Here is a 20,970-nt window from a genome sequence, read left to right as displayed (position 1 = left end):
ATAATAATAATATTAATAATAATGATAATGATGACGATGATGATGATAATAATGATATACATACACAAAATAAATAAGTAAATAAATAAATAAATAAACAAAAGATGACTAGCAAAATTACATTTTAGCCCAAAATGTCTGGTTTTCATAATTAATTACTTTTGCCATTCGAAGTTCAAAATAATTTTTTGTTTTTTTCTAAGATTAATAATTAAATCAAATTAAATAACGGCGCGAAGAGATGAAGATTTATCATGATCAACATGCTCACGATATTTGCGTCGATTCGAGAGTTTTCCATCTTACAGCAATAATCCTATTAGAATTCAATTACCAGACCTGCAAATAAGTATGTGTCGACCAAGACGGTGTCTCGAAGACAACAAGAAAGAAAAGTGTAGCATCTGTTACCAGATAGGTTTTGAAGAACCACATTTGACAACTCGCTCGGTAAGCGATAGTAAGCACTGAATGAGTTTCAATGTCAGAGAGCAAGGACTATGATCCTTTCATATTATTTGTTTAAAATTTATGGCAAGACAGGGCATTGTTGCTATGTTATTTTGACAACACTCTTTGTTTTGCAGTTTTAATCGAAGAATCATTCAAAATCTGGCTCATTGTAACTTCCGACTTTCGACTGATACAGCTGATGTCAACTTGCCGTTTTAAATACACACTCTTAAAGTTTGACCCTGAAAATAATTGGTTTGGCGTTTTCGCATTGCGCATTTTCTCAAATCATTTAATTCCGCCTATTTCATAGACAGATTAACATTAATTTCACAAATCTTCTATTTTTTTCACCCTTTAACTGGCATGACATAATAAAGTTATTAAACCAAGACCCTTACTCCTGACCTTGAGATAATATAAATAAGATTTGCTTCTACCCGAGTGTGTGTTTTAGCCACCGTGAACTAACGGCACTAGAGAGCTTGATTATTTTAGCAGAAGCAACGAGTTTGTAGAAGTGATGAGTTGAGAAGTTTGGCATTTTTTCATATCATTTATAATTTTCTGTGACTTATTTGGCATGTTTAGAAAAAAATAAATCTGGCATTCCTGTGGTTCCTTCACTCAATGCGTTGGTTCCAGTTACCTCCCGTGGTCCGGGAAAAACACTAAACTGAACTTTCGTTTTAGTTTTAGTACCAGAAATAGAGGAACTGAAACAAGGTAAAATAATTCTCTACAATTATTCAGTTGCAAATGAAAATCTAAATATTAAAGTAAGGTACTGGTTGATATAAATGAAATGAATTAATATTATGATTGAGAGATCTTCCATCAACCACCGATTATCTAGAATAGCAGACGACAGGCTCCCAACAAGTACGTCTGCGAAAGGACGGTTGGGTTGAGCATTAAGACTGAGGGGAAAAGAAAAAGAGTAATGCATCATCCACCTTCTCAGAAAACTTGTCTGCAACCCACCCCTTGTTATCAGATCCGTTTAAAACGATTTGAACGCATTTAAACTTGCTTGGTTCGGTGCATTATAATCATTTGGGGTTTTTAGTCTTTAGAAAAGAAGTCATCTGAGTTATGTTTCCGGTCCCCCCAATGTCAATAGTGGACACTCACTATTATATATTCGTTAATAATACCGTCAACTAGGGGCAGGGAAGTAGTTTCACATCTCCAGTAGAAGAACAATGCAAAAGTCTATGGAATCTTCAAAATATTGAGGTTACAGGCTAAAAAGGAAAAGCGAGGATTGTCTACAGCCATAGCCCAAATAATAGTAATAGGAATAAGGAAGCGGAGGGGGGGGGGGTGGTTCTCCCCCAGACAATATAGGAGAGAATGAAATTTGAGAGGAAGATTCGGTAAATACTTCCTCCTAAAGTAGTGCCATGAAAAGATTTTGGTTGGTTAAGGATTTGGGGGGGGGGGGGGGGCAGGTTGCATAACAAAGTGTCTCAAGAGTTATTATTAAACTTAAACTTCTGAAATCAAACTAGTTTTCGAAGTTCTCTTTGTATTTGAAGTTCTTGGCCAGAATAATATTTGTAATGAGAAAGATGATAAGGTGACAAATTTCAGCATGGTTTAGTTCTCAATTTCTTCCTGATTATAAAGGTTCTTCTGTCATATTTGAACAGCTATTTGATGTGCTTTGTGCTCATGACACTTGGTGTTTGACATATAAGTCCCTGTTCGAGTCGCAATAAGGGAAGTGCAAAGTTGAGTCCTTCGAAAAGGCTTACCACCTACATTTCATCATTATACTCAGGTGTAAGAGTAGGTAGGTACTTGTTTTTTTGTTATTAAAAATTAAAAATGTAATTTTGCTTTACAGGCTTCATGTCTCGTCCCACATGTTAAGAAATGCTGCTTGCTCTGGGCCCTGAAGTGCTTTGAATGGACCCCTTGTAAAGTGCTTTGAATGGAACCCTTGTAAAGTGTTTTGAATGGAACCCTTGTAAATTGTTTTGAATGGACCCCTTGTAAAGTGCTTTGAATGAACCCCTTGTAAAGTGCTTTGAATGGACCCCTTGTAAAGTGCTTTGAATGGACCCCGTGTAAAGTGCTTTGAATGGACCCCTTGTAAAGTGCTTTGAATGGACCCCTTGTAAAGTGCTTTGAATGGAACCCCGAGTGAAGTGCTTTGAATGGACCCCTTGTAAAGTGCTTTGAATGGAACCCTGAGTGAAGTGCTTTGAATGGACCCCTTGTGAAGTGCTTTGCATGGACCCCTTGTACATTGCTTTGAATGGAACCCCTTGTAAAGTGCTTTGAATGGAACCCTGAGTGAAGTGCTTTGAATGGACCCCTTGTGAAGTGCTTTGAATGGACCCCTTGTACTATATATTTTTATATATATATTTTTATATATTTACTGAACATGCTCAAAGTGCTTTACAAAGGGTCCCTGACCAACAGCAACACGTATTGTGTGGAACGAGACATAATGCCTTTTAGGCATTATCACATTATTTTTTCAGACAGAGACAACGCTGTTAAAGGCTAGGTACTCATTTTACACCTGAGTACGGTGAGAGAATGTGAGTAAAAAGCCTTTTTCAAGGACTCGACTATGCACCAAGGGAGGACCTGCCGATCCGAAAGCGAGTGTCATACCACAAGACCATATAGCTGTACAAGGGGCAGCGTGGCTCAGCTGTGCGGTCTTTGCTTCGTACCCGAAAGGTACCGGGTTTGATCAACCACCGCTGCACTGTGTGGCCTTGAGCAAATCACCTTGTCCTAGCCCAATTTGTGGCGCTGCACTGCAGCTGATGCCTGGGTTATAGACCCTAGAAATAAATTTCCCCTATGGGATGAATAAAGGGAATTTTTTTTATTAATGTATGCAATTGTATTTACTCTCCACCATAACAAAATAGAAATTATACCCAAATTTCATTTTTATAGCTATAAGTTCAATTTCCAGTACCTAGCCCTCTCCGACAAAATGCTGCTTTCAAGTGGTGGGTAATTTTTGTTAAATACGAATAACAATAGTCTTGGGGGGATGGGGGAGAGAGGGGATGTTTGTTTGCTCACACTCCCAATCCCCCCCCCCCCCCCCCCCCAACCTTAAAATTTGTTTTTTTTTATTTTCTTATATTGCCACGCATACATACACTTACTTGTGCGGCTATGCGGTCTTGTGGTATGACACTTGCTTTCAGATCGCCGGGTTCGAGCCTCGCTCGGCGCATAGTTGAGTCCTTGGAAAAGGCTCTTTACTCACATTCTCTCACCGTACTCAGGTGTAAACTCAGGTGTCATGTCTCGTCCTACATGTAATGTGTCGCTGTTGGTCAGGGACCCTTTGTAAAGCGCTTTGAGCACGTTTAGTACATATTGGCTATATAAAATCTCAACTTGATACTCTACTTACTGAAATGGGTTTTTTGTTTTTTTTCTCCCAGGATTGAATCTATCTACAGAGACGGCCTTAGATTTGGGAATGGAGCTAGACGGTTGTGTAGACGATATCATATCAGTTGTTTTTGACAAGACTGGTAGAATGGAACATAATGCTCTAAAGAATCATGACTTTACTACAAGTGGTTTCCACATAGATACCGTCTTAGGCGTGTTTGACAAACCATTGGAATGCATGGTATGTGACATGAGATTTTCCACTGATGTTCAGTTACGCGCTCATTTTACAACTCATACGGGAGAAAATCCCTTTGTGTGTGGGACGTGCGGGAAAGGTTTTTCCGGACGTACGAATTTAGAAAAACACACTCTTACCCACACTGGGGAAAAACCTTTTAAATGCACAACTTGTGGATCAGCATTTGCTCAGCACTCAAACTTGGAGAGGCATATGAAAACCCACACAGGAGAAAAACCATTTCAGTGTCCAACGTGTGGGAAAATGTTTGTGCGGCGTTCCGATCTTCAATCCCATATGAACATCCACACGGGGGAGAAACCGTTTGAGTGCCCAACCTGTGGAAAAGCATTTGCAAAAAAGTGTAATCTATCCAGTCACGTCAAAATCCACACAAGAGATATCCCATTTTCATGTTCCTCTTGTGAGAAGGCTTTTACTCATTCTAGCGATCTGCGAAAACACATGGAAACACATAAAGCAGAAAACATTCTCATTTGTTTAACATGTGGAAAGGAATTCTCCCTAAGATCAAACCTTTTAGAGCATCTTTCAACTCACACGGGTGAGAAACACCTCGAATGTTTGAAATGTGGCCAGGCGTTTTCTCAACGTTCCGATTTGCTTGAACATGTGAAAAGCCACAAGGGAGAGAGATCATTCAAGTGTCCGTCGTGCGATAAAGATTTTGCTCGTCGTTCGTGTTTAACGGCACATCTCAAAACTCACATAGGAGTCAAACCATTTGAATGTTTCAGCTGCGGGAAGGGGTTTTACGAACGCTCTCATAAAGACAGTCATGAGAGAATTCACACCGGAGAAAGACCATTTGAATGTTCATTTTGTCATACGACGTTTAGAATTAATTCACTGTTGAAAGAGCATATAAAAACTCATACGGGAGAGAGACCATTCGGTTGTCAAAAGTGCGGGAAGACTTTTGCTCAAAGCAGTAGCTTGAACACCCATATGAGGATTCACACGGGAGAAAAAAGATTCAAATGCGAAACGTGTGGAAAGGCATTCACCCACAAAGCATCTCTACAATACCACATCACAACTCATGCAGGCAAAAAGCCATTTGAATGCAAGGTTTGTGGAAATTCTTATTCTCTCCAGTCAGACTTGGAGAAACACATGGAACTTCATAGTCAGCCGTCAGCTTTGTTGAAACACATAGGACTGGACGCTAACAATTCTTATATCCAAGAATCGGACCTGGTTAGACTCATTGGACTTCATCAAGGAAATTCTCATTCAAAGGAATCCTACTCGCAGAGACACAAACAACTTCAAACTGGAGACACAAAGCCAAGTAAAAACCCAACAACTCCAGTGAAAAAGGAAAATCTTACAAATCATGCGAAAGAGGAGTCGCAATGAACAAGAAAATTTTTTTTTAAAAAGAAAAAAATTGTGATAATAATTAATTATTATGTGAGCCGTTGCAAGTGAATTTTGGAAACTATTTTTAGTTTTTTTTTGTTTTTTTTTTCAAAGAGCATTCTCTTATTTCCCCCCCCCCCCCCCCCCCCCCCATTATAGTCTGAATTATTTTTTAGATTTCAAGTCTTTATGGATTTAGGATGGGTAATTCTTAATTGGTCAAATAATCCTATTGCTGAGAATTCTTTAAATGATGTAAATCATCTATTTATTTTATATGTGTGTATGCGTTGGTGGGTATTATATGTTTGTGATATGCTTGTAATTTATTTTTGTGAATTGCGCGTTACTTGCCTCTGTACAACACTTTGAGAGTTCAGTATAAGGCGTTTTAAAAGTAAACTTGTTATTATTGTTATTGTTATTATTATTATTATTATTATTATTATTATTATTATTATTATTATTATTATTATTATTATTATTATTGTTTTAGTCGGAAATATTTTTATACTTCAAATCAGATGTATTCAGATTATTCTCAATTCATCAAAAATTTCTAAACCTGAGATTACAATCAATAATGTAAATCATTATATTTAATACATTTATATTCCAATTTTATTGTTGTTTTATTGAAAGAAATATGATCGAAATAGGTCAAAGTTGAAATTTATACAGTGATTTCTGTCTGATATTGGAAGAAAGAAATATTGGAAAATACAAACGAAAATTTTCCTTGGTTTATTAAAAGCCATACTTTATATTGATTCTAACATTTGTGTTAATTGTATATGTTGGTTAAGCACATTTGCTTTATAAAAGTAATTGCAATATTATATTATTGTGTCTGGGTGGTGTTCCCGACCTCCCATAGTGGACAGGGAGGTACTTGCTGTGTCTTCTATCCCCCTGTAATGTTTTCCAATTGCTTTCTTCCTTTGTCTTGGAATGAGATTACTTGGTTTTGTCCTGACCCTGGCTGGAGTCCTTGGTTGGGAGGGAAACAGTTGAATGTATAGTTATAATTTTGGGAGATGATATTTTTTTTCCCTTGTAAATCATCCCTCTGTTATGTTATTTTTTTTTTTTTTAATTTGTGATTTGTAAACATTTGGGTGTATTTCTCTAAGTGGGATCTTGTGCTATTGTCTGGTTGAGACTTTAAGATGATCTCATATTAAGTACACTGATAGACTGATGGTGTGCTCTTGGAATCTACATCTGTTCCCTATTTGAACAATTTACCCTGTCTTACTTTTTCCTCTGTGTGGAGTTCCTGACCTCCCATAGTGGGCAGAGAGGTACTTATTGTGTCTTCTATTCCCCTATATCTGTTTTCAACGTGCTTTAGCGCCGTAAAACCCTTAAAAACAACAAAAACAAAAACAACATCAACGTGCTTTCTGTCTGTGTCTTGGAATGACATTATTTAGTTTTGTCCACTGGGTGGGGTTCCTGACCTCCCATAGCGGGCAGGGAGGTACATACTGTGTATTATATCCCCTTGTATCTGTTTTCCAACATGCTTTCTGTCTTTGTCTTGGAATGAGATTACTTGGTTTTGCCCTGGCGCTGGCTGGAGTCCTGGCTGGGAGGGAAACAGTCAAATGTATAGTTATTGTTTTGGGAGATGATATTTTTTTCCTTGTAAATCATCTCTCTGTTTTGTATTATTATTTTTATTTTGAATGTATAATGTAAGCATTTGAGTGTGTTCCTCTTTGTTGGATTTTGTGCTTGTGTCTGGATGAGACTTGTAGGTGATTTCAAACTAAGTACATTGGTGGTATGCTCTTGGAATCTACATCTGATCCCTATTTGTTCTCAGTTCCCCTTTGTCTTACTTTTTCTTGGGTGCTTTAATTGTAATTCTAGAACTTTTTACTATCCCATTTTCTTCCTTTTTTACTGGCGCTGATATAACCTAAATGTGTTGCAAGCGCCGTAAAACCCCTAAAAACAAAAAAAAAACCAAACAAACAAACAGTCCTAGCTGGGAGGGAAACAGTCAAATGCATAGTTATTGGTTTGGGAGATGGTACTTTTTCCCTTGTAATTGTAAATCATCTCTTTGTTATGTATTGTTATATTTCTTATTTTTAATGTATAATGTAAGCATTTGAGTGTATTCCTCTTTGTTGGATTTTCTGCTTGTGTCCGAATGAGACTTATAGGTGATCTCAAACTAAGTACATTGGTGGTATGCTCTTGGAATCTACACCCAGTTCCCCTATGTCTTACTTTTTCTTGGGTGCTCTAATTGTAATTCTAGAACTTTTTACTATCCCATTTTCTTCCTTTTTACTGGCGCTGATATAACCTAATTGTGTTGCAAGCGCCGTAAAACCCCTAAAAAAATCCACCAAAAAACAATGTTTTGTCCCGACCCTGGCTGGAGTCCTTGGCTGGGAGGGAAACAGTCGAATGAATAGTTATAGTTTTGAGAGATGATATTTATTTCCTTGTAAATCATCTCTGTCATTATTATTATATAAATATATTTTTTTAAAAACATATGATTTGTAAACCTTTGAGTGTATTCCTCTTAGTGGGATCTTGTGCTGGTGTATATGTGAGACTTTAAGGCCTGGGTGGGGATCCTGACCTCCCATAGCGGGCAGGGAGGTACATACTGTGTCTTCTATCCCCTTATATCTGTTTTCCAACATGCTTTCTGTCTTTGTCTCAGAATGAGATTACTTGGTTTTGTCCTGGCACTGGCCGGAATCCTGGCTGGGAGGGAAACACTCAAATGCATAGTTATTGTTTTGGGAGATGATATTTTTTTCCTTGTAAATCATCTCTCTGTTATTTATTATTATTATTTTTATTTTGAATGTATAATGTAAGCATTTGAGTGTGTTCCTCTTTGTTGGATTTTGTGCTTGTGTCTGGATGAGACTTGTAGGTGATTTAAACTAAGTACATTGGTGGTATGCTCTTGGAATCTACATCTGATCCCTATTTGTTATCAGTTCCCCTTTGTCTTACTTTTTCTTGGGTGCTTTAATTGTAATTCTAGAACTTTTGACTATTCAATTCTCTTCCTTTTTACTGGCGCTGATATAACCTAAATGTGTTGCAAGCGCCGTAAAACCCTTAAAAACAAACAAAAACAAACAGACTTTAAGGTGATCTCAAACTGAGTACACTGATAGTGTGCTCTTGGAATCTACATCTGTTCCCTATTAAAACTAATTCCCTTTTGTCTTACTTTTCCCTCAAGTTGTTTTAATTGTACATCTAGAATGTTTTTACTATCCAATTTCCTTCCTTTTTTACTGGCGCTGATATGACTTGTGAAATGTGTGTGTCTGGGTGGGGATCCTGACCTCCCATAGCGGGCAGGGAGGTACATACTGTGTCTTCTATCCCCTTATATCTGTTTTCCAACATGCTTTCTGCCTTTGTCTTGGAATGAGATTACTTGTTTTTTTTCCTGGCTCTGGTCGGAGTCCTGGCTGGGAGGGAAACAGTCAAATGCATAGTTATTGTTTTGGAGAGATATTTTTTTCCTTGTAAATCATCTCTCTGTTATGTATTATTATTTTTATTTTGAATGTATAATGTAAGCATTTGAGTGTGTTCCTCTTTGTTGGATTTTGTGCTTGTGTCTGGATGAGACTTGTAGGTGATTTCAAACTAAGTACATTGGTGTTATGCTCTTGGAATCTACATCTGATCCTTATTTGTTCCCAGTTCCCCTTTGTCTTACTTTTTCTTGGGTGCTTTAATTGTAATTCTAGAACTTTTGACTATCCCATTTTCTTCCTTTTTACTGGCGCTGATATAACCTAAATGTGTTGCAAGCGCCGTAAAACCCTTAAAAACAACAAACAAACAAAACAAATGTGTGTGTTGCAAGCGCCGTAAAACCTTTAACAACAAAAACAATTACTTTTTCCTCAAGTCATTTTAATTTTACTAACCCATTTTCTTCCTTTTTTACTGACGCTGTCCATAAAACCCTTAAAACCTTAACTCACTCCAACCTAGAGATTTTGCTACTTTTCATAATTGGAAAAAATTGTATTAACAATGAGCATGTACAGAGATAGTTTGAGATAGACATGCAAAAACTAAAAACATTAGCTTTGATACTACGCCTATAATTTGTCTCAGAAAAATGTAATAAATAGGCATGGGGTAAAAGTACTACGGATATAGTCGGTGTTAGGATTGAGTGAGTTAAAACAAACTAAGGACATTTATAGTTTACTCTTGGCAACCACATCTGCTACTGGGTGGGGATCCTGACCTCCCATAGTGGGCAGGGAGGTACATGCTGTGTCTTCTATCCCCCCATACCTGTTTTCCAATTGTTTCCTGTCGTTGTCTTGGTATTAGATTACCTAGTTTTGTCCAGACCCTGGCCGGAATCCTTGGCTGGGAGGGAAACAGTCGAATGTATAATTATAGTTTTGGGAGATGATATTTTTTTTCCTTGTAAATCATCTCTCTGTTATGCATTGTATTATGTTTAGTTTCCATATTATATAATATGATTTGTAAACATTTGAGTGTATTCCTCTTAGTTGGGACCTGTGCTTGTGTCTGGATGAAACTTTTAGGTGATCTCAAACTAAGTACTTTGACAGTGTGCTCTTGGAATCTACATCTGTTCCCTATTTGAACCAATTCGCCTTTGTCTTACCTTTTCTTTTGTGCTTTAATTGTAATTCTAGAACTTTTTACTATCCCATTTTCTTCCTTTTTACTGGCGCTGATATGACCTTAATGTGTTGCAAGTGCCGTAAAACCCTTAAAAACAAACAAAACATAAACCACATCTGCTACTTGAACCATTCTTCTTTGTCTTGTTTTTTTTTTTTAATGCGCTTTTAATTATAAATTTCTCCCATGGTGAATGGATGCAGTCTTTGATCTCCCATGGTCCCGATGTGTCTTCTATCCCTTTATGTCTGTTTTCCCAGTTGATTTCTGTCTTTGTCTTGGAATGGGATTACTTTGGCGTTTTTTCCTAGCCTGGCCGGAGTCCTTGACTTGTGAGGGAAGCGGTCAGATGTCTAGTTATAATTTTGGGAGATGATTTTTTTTCACCTTGTAAATCATCTGTTATTTATTGTTATATATTATATTGTTTGTAATGTATAGTATAATGTATGCATTTCAGTGTGATCCTCTTCGTGGGATCCCGTGTATCTGTCTTGGTGAGACTTTTAGGTGATCTCAAACTAAGTACAATGACAGTATGTCATTGGAATCTGTATCTGTTCCCTATTTGTACAATTCGCCTTTGTTATACTTTATCTTGGCTGCTTTAATTATAAATCTATATAACTGTTTGACTATTCCGCTGAAATGACCTAAACAGTGATGCCAAAACTCCGGTTTCACCGGAAAAAACTCCGGTCTGGAGCAAAAAATTCCGGGCTCCGGGCAACTTCCGTCAAATTCCGGTGAGGTCATTTTGTTCCAGGATACCTTCCCCTCCCCCCCCCCCCCCCCCCCCCCAACCACAACATCATCATCACTGTCACTACTACTGCAATCACCACCACATCATCATCACTACCACAACTACTGCAACCACCAGCACATCATCACTACCACTACTACTACAACCACCACCACCACCACATCATCATCACTACCACAACTACCATCACTATTACAACCACTATCACATCATCATCACTTCTAATACAACCACCACCACATCATCACTACCACTACTACTACAAGCACCACCACCACTTCATCTTCATCATTACCACCACCATAGCTACTACAACCACCACCACCACATCATCATTACCACCACTACTACAACCACCATCACCACATCATCACTAGCACTACTACTACAACCATCACTACCACTACTACTGCAACCACCACCACCACATCATCAATACTGCAACTACCACTACTACTACAACCACCACTACAACATCACTACCACTACTACTACAACCACCACCACCACCACCACATCATCACAATCACTACTACTACAACAACCACCACCACCACATCATCACTACCACTACTACTACAAGCACCACCACCACTTCATCTTCATCACTACCACCACCACTGCTACTACAATCACCACCACCACCACATCATCACTACCACTACAACCACCAGCATTACATCATCACTACCACTACTACTACAATGACCACTACCACATCATCATCACTACCACTACTACTACAACCACCACCAACACCATTACATCGTCATTACCACTACTACTACAACCACCACCACCACATCATCATTACCACTACTACTACAACCACCACCACCACATCATCATTACCACTACTACTACTACAACCACCACCACCACATCATCACTAGCACTACTACTACAACCACCACCACCACATCATCACTACCACTACTACTGCAACCACCACCACCACATCATCATCACTGCAACTACCACTACTACTACTACTACAACCACCACCACATCATCACTATCACTACTACTACAACAACCACCACCATCACATCATCACTACCACTACTACTACAAGCACCACCACCACTTCATCTTCATCACTACCATCACCACTGCTACTACAACCACCACCACCACATCATAATCACTACAACAACTACTACTACTACTACTACTACTACTACTACTACTACTACTACTACTACTACTACATCATCATCATCACCACTACTACTACAACCACCACCACCACATCATCACTGTCACTACTACTACAACCACCACCACCACCACATCATCATCACTACCACTACTACTACAACCACATCATAATCACTACAACTACTACTACTACTACTACTACTACTACTACTACTACTACTACTTCAACCACCACTACATCATCATCATCATCACTACCACTACTACTACAACCACCACCACCACATCATCATCACTGTCACTACTACTACAACCACCACCACCACATCATCATCATTACCACTACTACTACTACAACCACCACCACCACCACATTATCATCATTACCACGACTACTACTACAAACACCATTACCACAATATCATCACTACCATTTGTACTACAACCACCATCACCACCACTACTACAACCACCACCACATCATTATCATCACGACTACAACCACTATACCACCACCACATCATCATCACTACCACTACTACTCACATCATCATCACTACCACTACTACTACAACAACAACCACTATCACATCTTCATCATCACTACTGCTATTACTACAACCACCAACACCACATCATCCTCACTACCACCAGTACTACAATCTCTACCATTAGGTTTTGGCGCTTTACTTCATTTGAAATAAGGAAACTTTGGGTTTGTATTTGGCAATGTGTTTATGTATCATAACTGGGTGGGGATCCTGACCTCCCATAGCGGGCAGGGAGGTACATACTGTGTCTTCTATCCCCTTATATCTTATCCAACAAGCTTTCTGTCTCTGTCTTGGAATGAGATTACTTGGCTTTTTCCGGGCCCTCGTCGGAGTCCTGGCTGAGAGGGAAACAGTCAAATGCATAGTTATTGTTTTGGGAGATGATATTTTTTTCCTTGTAAATCATCTCTCTGTTATGTATTATTATATTGGTTATTTTTAATGTATAATGTAAGCATTTGAGTGTATTCCTCTTTGTTGGATTTTGTGCTTGTGTCCGGATGAGACTTATAGGTGATCTCAAACTAAGTACATTGGTGGTATGCTCTTGGAATCTACATCTGATCCCTATTTGTTCCCATTCCCCTTTGTCTTACTTTTTCTTGGGTGCTTTAATTGTAATTCTAGAACTTTTTACTATCCCATTTTCTTCCTTTTTACTGGCGCTGATATAACCTAAATGTGTTGCAAGCGCCGTAAAACCCTTAAAAATAAAACAAAAACAATGTATCATAATATAATTCTAATGAGTTATCTATTTAGAACTATACAATATGTAAACACAATATCAAATACCATTCGAATTCCTTTGTCTTGTGTGCGGAAATTCCTCTTTCGGCGTTGAAATTCCTACGAGTGGTGTCTGAAACTCCTGTGAGCCAAATTTAAAGTTGGCGTCTCTGCCTAAATGTGTAGCAAGTGCCGTAAAACACTTTAAAACAAATACCATCCATAGTGGGCTGGGAGGTACATACCGTCTTCTATCCCCTTATATCTGCTTTCTGTCTTTGTCTTGGAATGAGATAACTTGGTTTTGTTCTGGTCCTGGCTGAGAGGGAAACAGTCGAATGTATAGTTAGTTTTGGGAGATGATATTTTTTTCATTGTAAATCATCTCTCTGTTATGCACTGTATTATGCTTTCTTTATATTATATATGATTTGTAAAACATTTGAGTGTGTTCCTCTTAGCGGGGACCTGTGCTTGTGTCTGGATGAAACTTTTAGTGATCTCAAACTAAGTACTTTGATAGAGTGCTTTTGGAATCTACACCCGATTCTTATTTGAACCAATTCCCCTTTATCTTCCCTTTTCTTGGATGCTTTATTGTAATTCTAGAACTTTTTAAATATCCCATTTTCTTCCTTTTTACTGGCGCTGATATGACCTTAATGTGTTGCAAGCGCCGTAAAACCCTTAAGAACATAAAACATAAACAAACTGTGTCTTCTATCGCCCTATATCTGTTTTCCAATTGCTGCCTGTCTTTGTCTTGGAATGAGATTACTTAGTTTTGTCCTGATCCTGGCGAGAGTCCTTGGCTGGGAGGGAACAGTCGAATGTATAGTTACAGTTTTTGGAGATGATATTTTTTTCATTGTAAATCATCTCTCACATAAAATGTTGTTTTTTTTTTGTTTTGTTTTTTTAATTCTTAACATATAATTTGTAAACATTTGAGCTTGTTCCTCTTAGTGGGGACTTGTGTTGGTGTCTGATTGAGACTTATAGGTGATCTCAAACTAAGTACTCTGATAGTATGCTCTTGGAATCTACATCTGTTCCCTATTTGTACTATGCCCCTCTGTCATACATTTTCTTGGCTGCCTTAATTGTAAATCTTTAATCTGTTAACTTAATGCGTTGCAAGCGCCGTAAGACCCTTAAAAACAAAATCAACCAATGGATGAGAGTCTTTTAGTAGGCGATCTCACTCAAAATAAGTACATTGATAGTGTGCTCTTTGATATTTCCACTTTGTCTTACTCTTACATTTTCTTGCTTGCCTTAAATGTAAATCTTGAATTCTTTGACAATCCATATTCTTCCTTTTCACTGGCGCTGAAATGACCGAAATGTGTTGTTAGCGCCGAGCCCCCCCCCCCCCCCCCCCCCCCCCCCCCCCCCCCAAAAAAAAATTTTTTTTTAAATTAAACAACTTTAACTCACTCAACCCAAACACCGACTATATCCATTGTTTACCCGGGTTACTTTTACCCCATGCCTATTTATTACATTTTTCTGAGACAACATATAGGAGCAGTATCAAAGCTAATGTTTTTAGTTCTTGCATGTTAATGGCAGTTGAATAAAACTATCTATGCACATCCTCATTTTTCATACATTTCTTCCAATTTTGAAAAGAATCAAAAATCTCTAGGATTAGGATCGAGCGAGTTAAAACAACCAAACAGAACCTAAACAAATACAGTACAAATGAATGCAAGGCCTTTGGTCAAATGTTTGTATATTATTTTTATTCATAACACAGCTTTTGTTTTGCTTTTATTGCTATGGTTGATGGTGGACAGTGAACTGAACAAAGAATGATGAGAGAGAGAGAGAGAGAGAGAGAGAGAGAGAGAGAGAGAGAGGGGGAGAGAGAGAGAGAGGTTATGATGAACATGGATGTTTAACAGTACAGTAGTAATATAATATTATAAAAAATCAGTCATATTTAGTATACAAGAAGCACGAAACAGAATTATTATAGATACGTACAAAATATCTGAGGCAGATTGATTCTGAGAGTGATAAAAAATGGCAATGACGCTTAAATAGTAATAAAATTAATAATAACAGAAATAAATTAATTAACTAATAATAATAATAGTAATAATAATAATAATAATAATAATAATAATAATAATAATAATAATAATAATAATAATAATAATAATAATAATAATAATACAAATGTAATAATAATATGAATATTGACAGTTTCATTCACCATGATCATCATCATCATTAAATCATATTGACATAATGGCCTCACTCACAATTATAACAACCGGCATTAGTTACATCTAATCTAATAATTTATTGTTTTGAAATGGTAATAATAATAATAATAATAATAATAATAATAATAATAATAATAATAATAATACAAATGTAATAATAATATTAATATTGACAGTTTCATTCACCATGATCATCATCATCATTAAATCATATTGACATAATGGCCTCACTCACAATTATAACAACCGGCATTAGTTACATCTAATCTAATAATTTATTGTTTTGAAATGGCGCATTGTTAAGATAATAATTTATTGTTTTGAAATGGCGCGTTGTTAAAATCCTAGACATGGTATCAATGAATCATAATTCATTCATAATCGTCTTTCACATAAAATACAATATAAGTACAGTGGAATCCTGATAAAGCCAACACACCACCGGACCAGAAAGATAGGTTGACTTTAAGCAATGTTGAGTTCATCCATTATAAAGACACTTAAAGAACAGAAAACTTGGGACCATTGAAAGGTGTTGACTTTTTAAGAGTGTTGAGATTATGCGGATTCCATTGTATTCTATTTTAAAATAATGAAATACCATAATACAAGTGTTCATATAAACAGTTTTAATTTTAATAACAACAAATCAATGAAAAATAATTTTACCAAAATTCATCTTATTTATAATATTATTTATATTATTCTACATATCATGTTATCATTAAATTGCAATCGATATAATAATCAAATCAATCATAAAATCAAATCCTTATTATCACACTATTCACTAAAAATGTCTATCCACTAAAAAGGATGTCCATAAATTTCAACTAATATCAAATGCAATTTGTTTGTTTTAAAATATCGATAATCAGATCAATCATAAAAGCAACTTCTCATTATCACTACTCTATCACTAAAAAGTTGTCATTAAATTTCAACCAATATATCAAATGCAATTTTGTTCTATAAAATATCGATATCAAAACAATCATAACTCCTCATTACCACACTATTCTATCGCCTAAAAGATGTCATTAAATTTCAATCAATATATCAAATGCAATTTTGTTCTATAAAATATCGATATCAAAACAATCATAACCCCTTATTATCACACTATTCTATCACCTAAACGATGTCATAAAATTTCAACCAATGTCAAATGCAATATTTTTTTGTTTTAAAATATTGATAATCAAATCGATCATAAATTGGAAATTCAGAGTCAGTTCTTACTAAATGCAAGGTTGACTTTATCCATTATCTTAGAGAAAAAACCCCACAAAACTTGGGACCAAATTGAGATGTTGACTTTAAGCAGAAGTTTACTTTAAGAATGTTGACTTTATGCTGGTTCCACTGTAGTTTCTAAATCACTTCAAAAAAGAACCGACCAACGAAACCCTAACTACAATGGTGATAACTAATAAGAATTGAAGGATAAAATAAAACTAAAACCCTGCATCTTCATTTGTATTACACTTTTCTACCTCTGGTGACACGGGTCTCGATGACTGAGTGATAAAGATACTGGTACAGTCGAGGTAATGTATAATCTGTTCACCCAACATTGATTGGGTAGCTGTCTTTGATAGATCTGGTGATCTGTCATTGTCTTTTAAGGGTTTTATGGCGCTAGCAACACATTTAGGTTATATTAGCGCCAGTAAAAAGGAAGAAAATGGGATAGAAAAAGTTCTGAAATTAAAATTAAAGCCCCCAAGAGAAATTAAGACAAAAGAGGAACTGGGAAGAAATAAGGATCAGATGTGGATTCCAAGAGCATACCACCAGTGTACTCGGTTTTGATTTTGTTTGTTGCTTTAGGTCTCTTCCAACACAATTGAGGTTATATGAGAGACCGCTGAAACAAAAAAAACAAGCAATCTAACAAAAATAGTACAAATGTAAATCAAAATCATAACCTAAATTATAAATAACCAAGAACAAACAGGCAGAAGATTTACAGAAAAAAAAAATATCCCCTGTCAAAAATACAATCACAAACCAAAGAAGCAGGATAGGCTAGTAAAGAGAAGAAGAAACGACATCACTATCGGATCGTACACCCATGCGAACATCATAGGTATATGATTCAAGGGTGATGCTCCCATCCAACCACCCGCTACTCGGTTTTGAGATCACCTATAAGTCTCATCGGACACGAGCACAAGACCCAACAAAGAGGAATACACTCAAATGCTTAGGTACATTACACATTCAAAATAACAAATATAATAATACATAACAGAGAGATGGTTTACAAGGAAAAAAATATCATCTCCCAAATCAATAACTATGCATTTGACTCTTTCCCTCCCACCCAAGAACTCTGGCCAGGGTCAGGACAAAACCAAATAATCTCATTCCAAGACAGACAGAAAGCAATTAGGAAAACAGAAATAGGGGGATAGAAGACACAGTAAGTACCTTCCTGTCCACTATGGGAGAACACAAAACTTGGGACCAAATAGAAATGTTTACTTTAAGAATATTGACTTTATGCTGGTTCCATTGTAGTTTCTAAATCACTTCAAAAAAGAACCGACCAGTAAGTACCTCCCTGCCCACTATGGGAGGTCAGGAACCCCACCCAGTAGATCGGGTGGACAGTGGAGGGGAACAGAGAGTCCACTAAGTCGACTGCCCTTATGGAGTAATTTTAATGGACCACGCTGAATGTCATAATGAAGACTTCTGGACCTGGTTGTGATTCTATCTCTTTGACTATTACGAGTTTTTAAAATGTTGAATGGACACAATTTGTAAACATGGAAGCGCTTTAAGAAAAAACGAAAAATGAAACAAAAACTAAATAAGTTGACTTGTTGTTCCCTAAACTTGAATTTAGTAGCACGAAAGGGGCAGCAACTCAAAGAGACAGCCTTAACAGACCTGCCAACTTTTAAAAATTTTAAAATTCTTAATTTTTAGGAGATAAATATTGTAGTCGCAATAGTAAACTTTAAAAATCGACAATTTAATCTCACAATGAATAAATATCTCTTCAAAATTATGAAGTCTGGCATCAACTATTACTATTATTTTCAAAAAGTTTAAATGACTTAGAGATGCTCATTAGGGTTCTGAAATTTTAGCCAAATTTCGTAATTCTATGAATTTTTCGTAATAGTAGTAGGCAGGTCTGCGTTAATTCTATTTTGGATACACACGTTACTTCTCTCAAAATTGGATCTTTCTTTCACACTGTCTTCATTGGACTCTACTACACACTTTCAAATGTATAGATAGACACTACACACTTACATATGTATAGATAGACACTACACACTTACATATGTATAGATAGATACTACACACTTACATATGTATAGATAGAACGTCACTCCTCAGGCCTTTGTTATTGTTTTTTTTGCCATTCATGTTTATGTAATTCTCACCAAAACTGTATTAGGTATCCAGACTATAAACGTTCACGCATAGTTTTGTGTGTTGGTCCGTTATATATACTTCCGGATGGCAATTAATGTTTTGAGTTTCTAAGCCAAGCGCACACTACTATCTATAGAAAACTGCTAGAAGAACACGGAGAAAAGGCTGACCTGAATTGTTTTTCCAGAAAAAACAAACAAAAAAACTATAATAACCAACATTAACCACACTACTACTACTACTACTACTACTACATAACTACACACCACTGCATCACAACCATACGAGGTGTCCTTAAAATTAAAAAAAAAAAAGTTACATTTTCCAGCTCAATACCTACCTCACCAAAATATAACTCGACACATGCACAATCTGTTGAATATTTTACAGTATGTACAAATAAGAGATGTAAACATTTAATTATTGTTTGTGCTCTGTAAAAGAAACAAAAATTACTTACCGTCAACTGGGGCTACTTAGGCCACCCGGGGTAACTTAGGCCACTTACTGAAAACAAGATTGCTTATTTTAAAAGATAAATTACATGTTCATAGCTGCCAATCCTACCGGAAATTGCGGGAGACTCCCGTATTTTTCGTTTGTCTCCCGCCCGTCACACCAATCTCCCACATTATCGTGCAGCAGCCTGACTGATGAGCAGTGGCAGGATATCGGCACAATCAGAGATGAAGTCGGAGCCATTAAGTACAAATATCTTCCCTCTGCTACGCTTACTATCCTCGCCATCCCACATGGCAATGCCTCCTGCGAAAGGTTATTCTCCATGGTGAGAAAAAATAGGACCGATTTTAGGGGTAGCTTGAAAACAGAAACACTTGGAGACATTCTGTTGGCTAAACAAGCAGGGACAACATGCTATGACACAAAACTGTCTTCAGCATTGCTGAAAAAATGTAAATCTGCCACCCACAACTCCTTATGTGTATCTCCCTGATTTTTTCTGAATCTCCCTGATTTTTTCTGAATCTCCCTGATTTTTTCTGAATCTCCCTGATTTTCTGACCAAAACTCCCTCTATATAAGCTTGGTGGGTTGGCAGCTATGCATGTTGCTTTTATCTTTTAAATAATTAGAACCCAAGAGATCTAATAATGAATTAAACTTTTTAAAAAGCAACCTTTTTTATTCTACTAAGTGGCCTAAGTAACCCCTGATGGCCTAAGTAATCCCGGTTGACGATACACACTTTTTCTATTCCATACGCTTTGTCTTTTTAAGGTTAAGTGAATCATTTCATTAAGAAAAAAAAAATACAAGCACAAATATAATATAAAAGCAAGCAAAACAGAGCAACATTCTATCATCAGTTTGAATATTCATAACTTTAACTTTTCTGAAATTTGATTCAATGAATAATAATGGCTGGAGAGTTCTAAGCTTCTTGGAAATGTTTTAAATAAAAAAAAGAAAAAGAAAATTCCCTTTATTCATCCAATAGGGGAAATTTGTCTCTAGGGTCTATTCCAAGGCAAGACTGGAATAACCCTGGCGTCAGCCGCAGTGCAGCGCCGCAAATTGAGGTAGGGCGAGGTGACTTGCTCAAGGCCACACAACGCAGCGGCGGGTGATCGAACTCGGTACCTTCCGGGTACGAAGCAAAGACCGTACTGCTGAGCCACACTGCCCTCACTGTATCTTATCTCTGTTACAGTCCTATTATTACTATTACTACTACTACTACTATCATTATTATTATCATCATCATCATCATTATTACTATTACTATTATTATTATTATCATCATCATCATTATTATTACTATTATTATTATTATTATCATCATCATCATCATTATTACTATTATTATTGTTATCATCATCATCATCATTATTACTATTATTATTATTATCATCATCATCATTATTACTATTATTATTGTTATCATCAAGCAAACAAGGTAAAGAGAAAGCTAAAAAGGAGGGGGGGGGGGTCTTAAAAAGAAGGCAATCTCCCCTCAACATC

At 36.7% G+C, this 20,970-nt stretch overlaps 1 protein-coding gene across 2 annotated transcripts; it reads left to right on the top strand.

The window, feature by feature from the left end:
- Positions 1-1,097: 1,097 nt before the first annotated feature.
- LOC144980716 (uncharacterized) lies at positions 1,098-5,470 on the top strand. 2 transcript variants are annotated; one of them, XM_078928434.1, is made up of 2 exons: positions 1,098-1,179; positions 3,885-5,470. In XM_078928434.1, the coding sequence occupies exon 2, from the start codon at positions 3,923-3,925 to the stop codon at positions 5,459-5,461; it is 1,539 nt and encodes a 512-aa protein (XP_078784560.1). In that variant the 5' UTR covers positions 1,098-1,179; positions 3,885-3,922; the 3' UTR covers positions 5,462-5,470. The 2 variants fall into 2 exon arrangements, with proteins under 2 accessions (XP_078784560.1, XP_078784561.1); XM_078928435.1 differs by lacking the exon at positions 1,098-1,179 and adding an exon at positions 2,093-2,251.
- The last annotated feature ends 15,500 nt before the right edge of the window (positions 5,471-20,970 follow it).

This window comes from Berghia stephanieae, chromosome 10, assembly GCF_034508935.2.
Source record: "Berghia stephanieae isolate SIO BIC M18660-M18661 chromosome 10, UCSD_Bste_1.3, whole genome shotgun sequence".
Classification (NCBI taxonomy): Eukaryota; Metazoa; Mollusca; class Gastropoda; order Nudibranchia; family Aeolidiidae; genus Berghia; species Berghia stephanieae.
This window is presented reverse-complemented; position numbering and strand designations above follow the sequence as displayed.

What these genes read in the sequence shown, in the direction of transcription:
- LOC144980716 (XM_078928434.1), top strand. Translation starts at nt 3,923, where the DNA reads ATGGAGCTAGACGGTTGTGTAGACGATATCATATCAGTTGTTTTTGAC.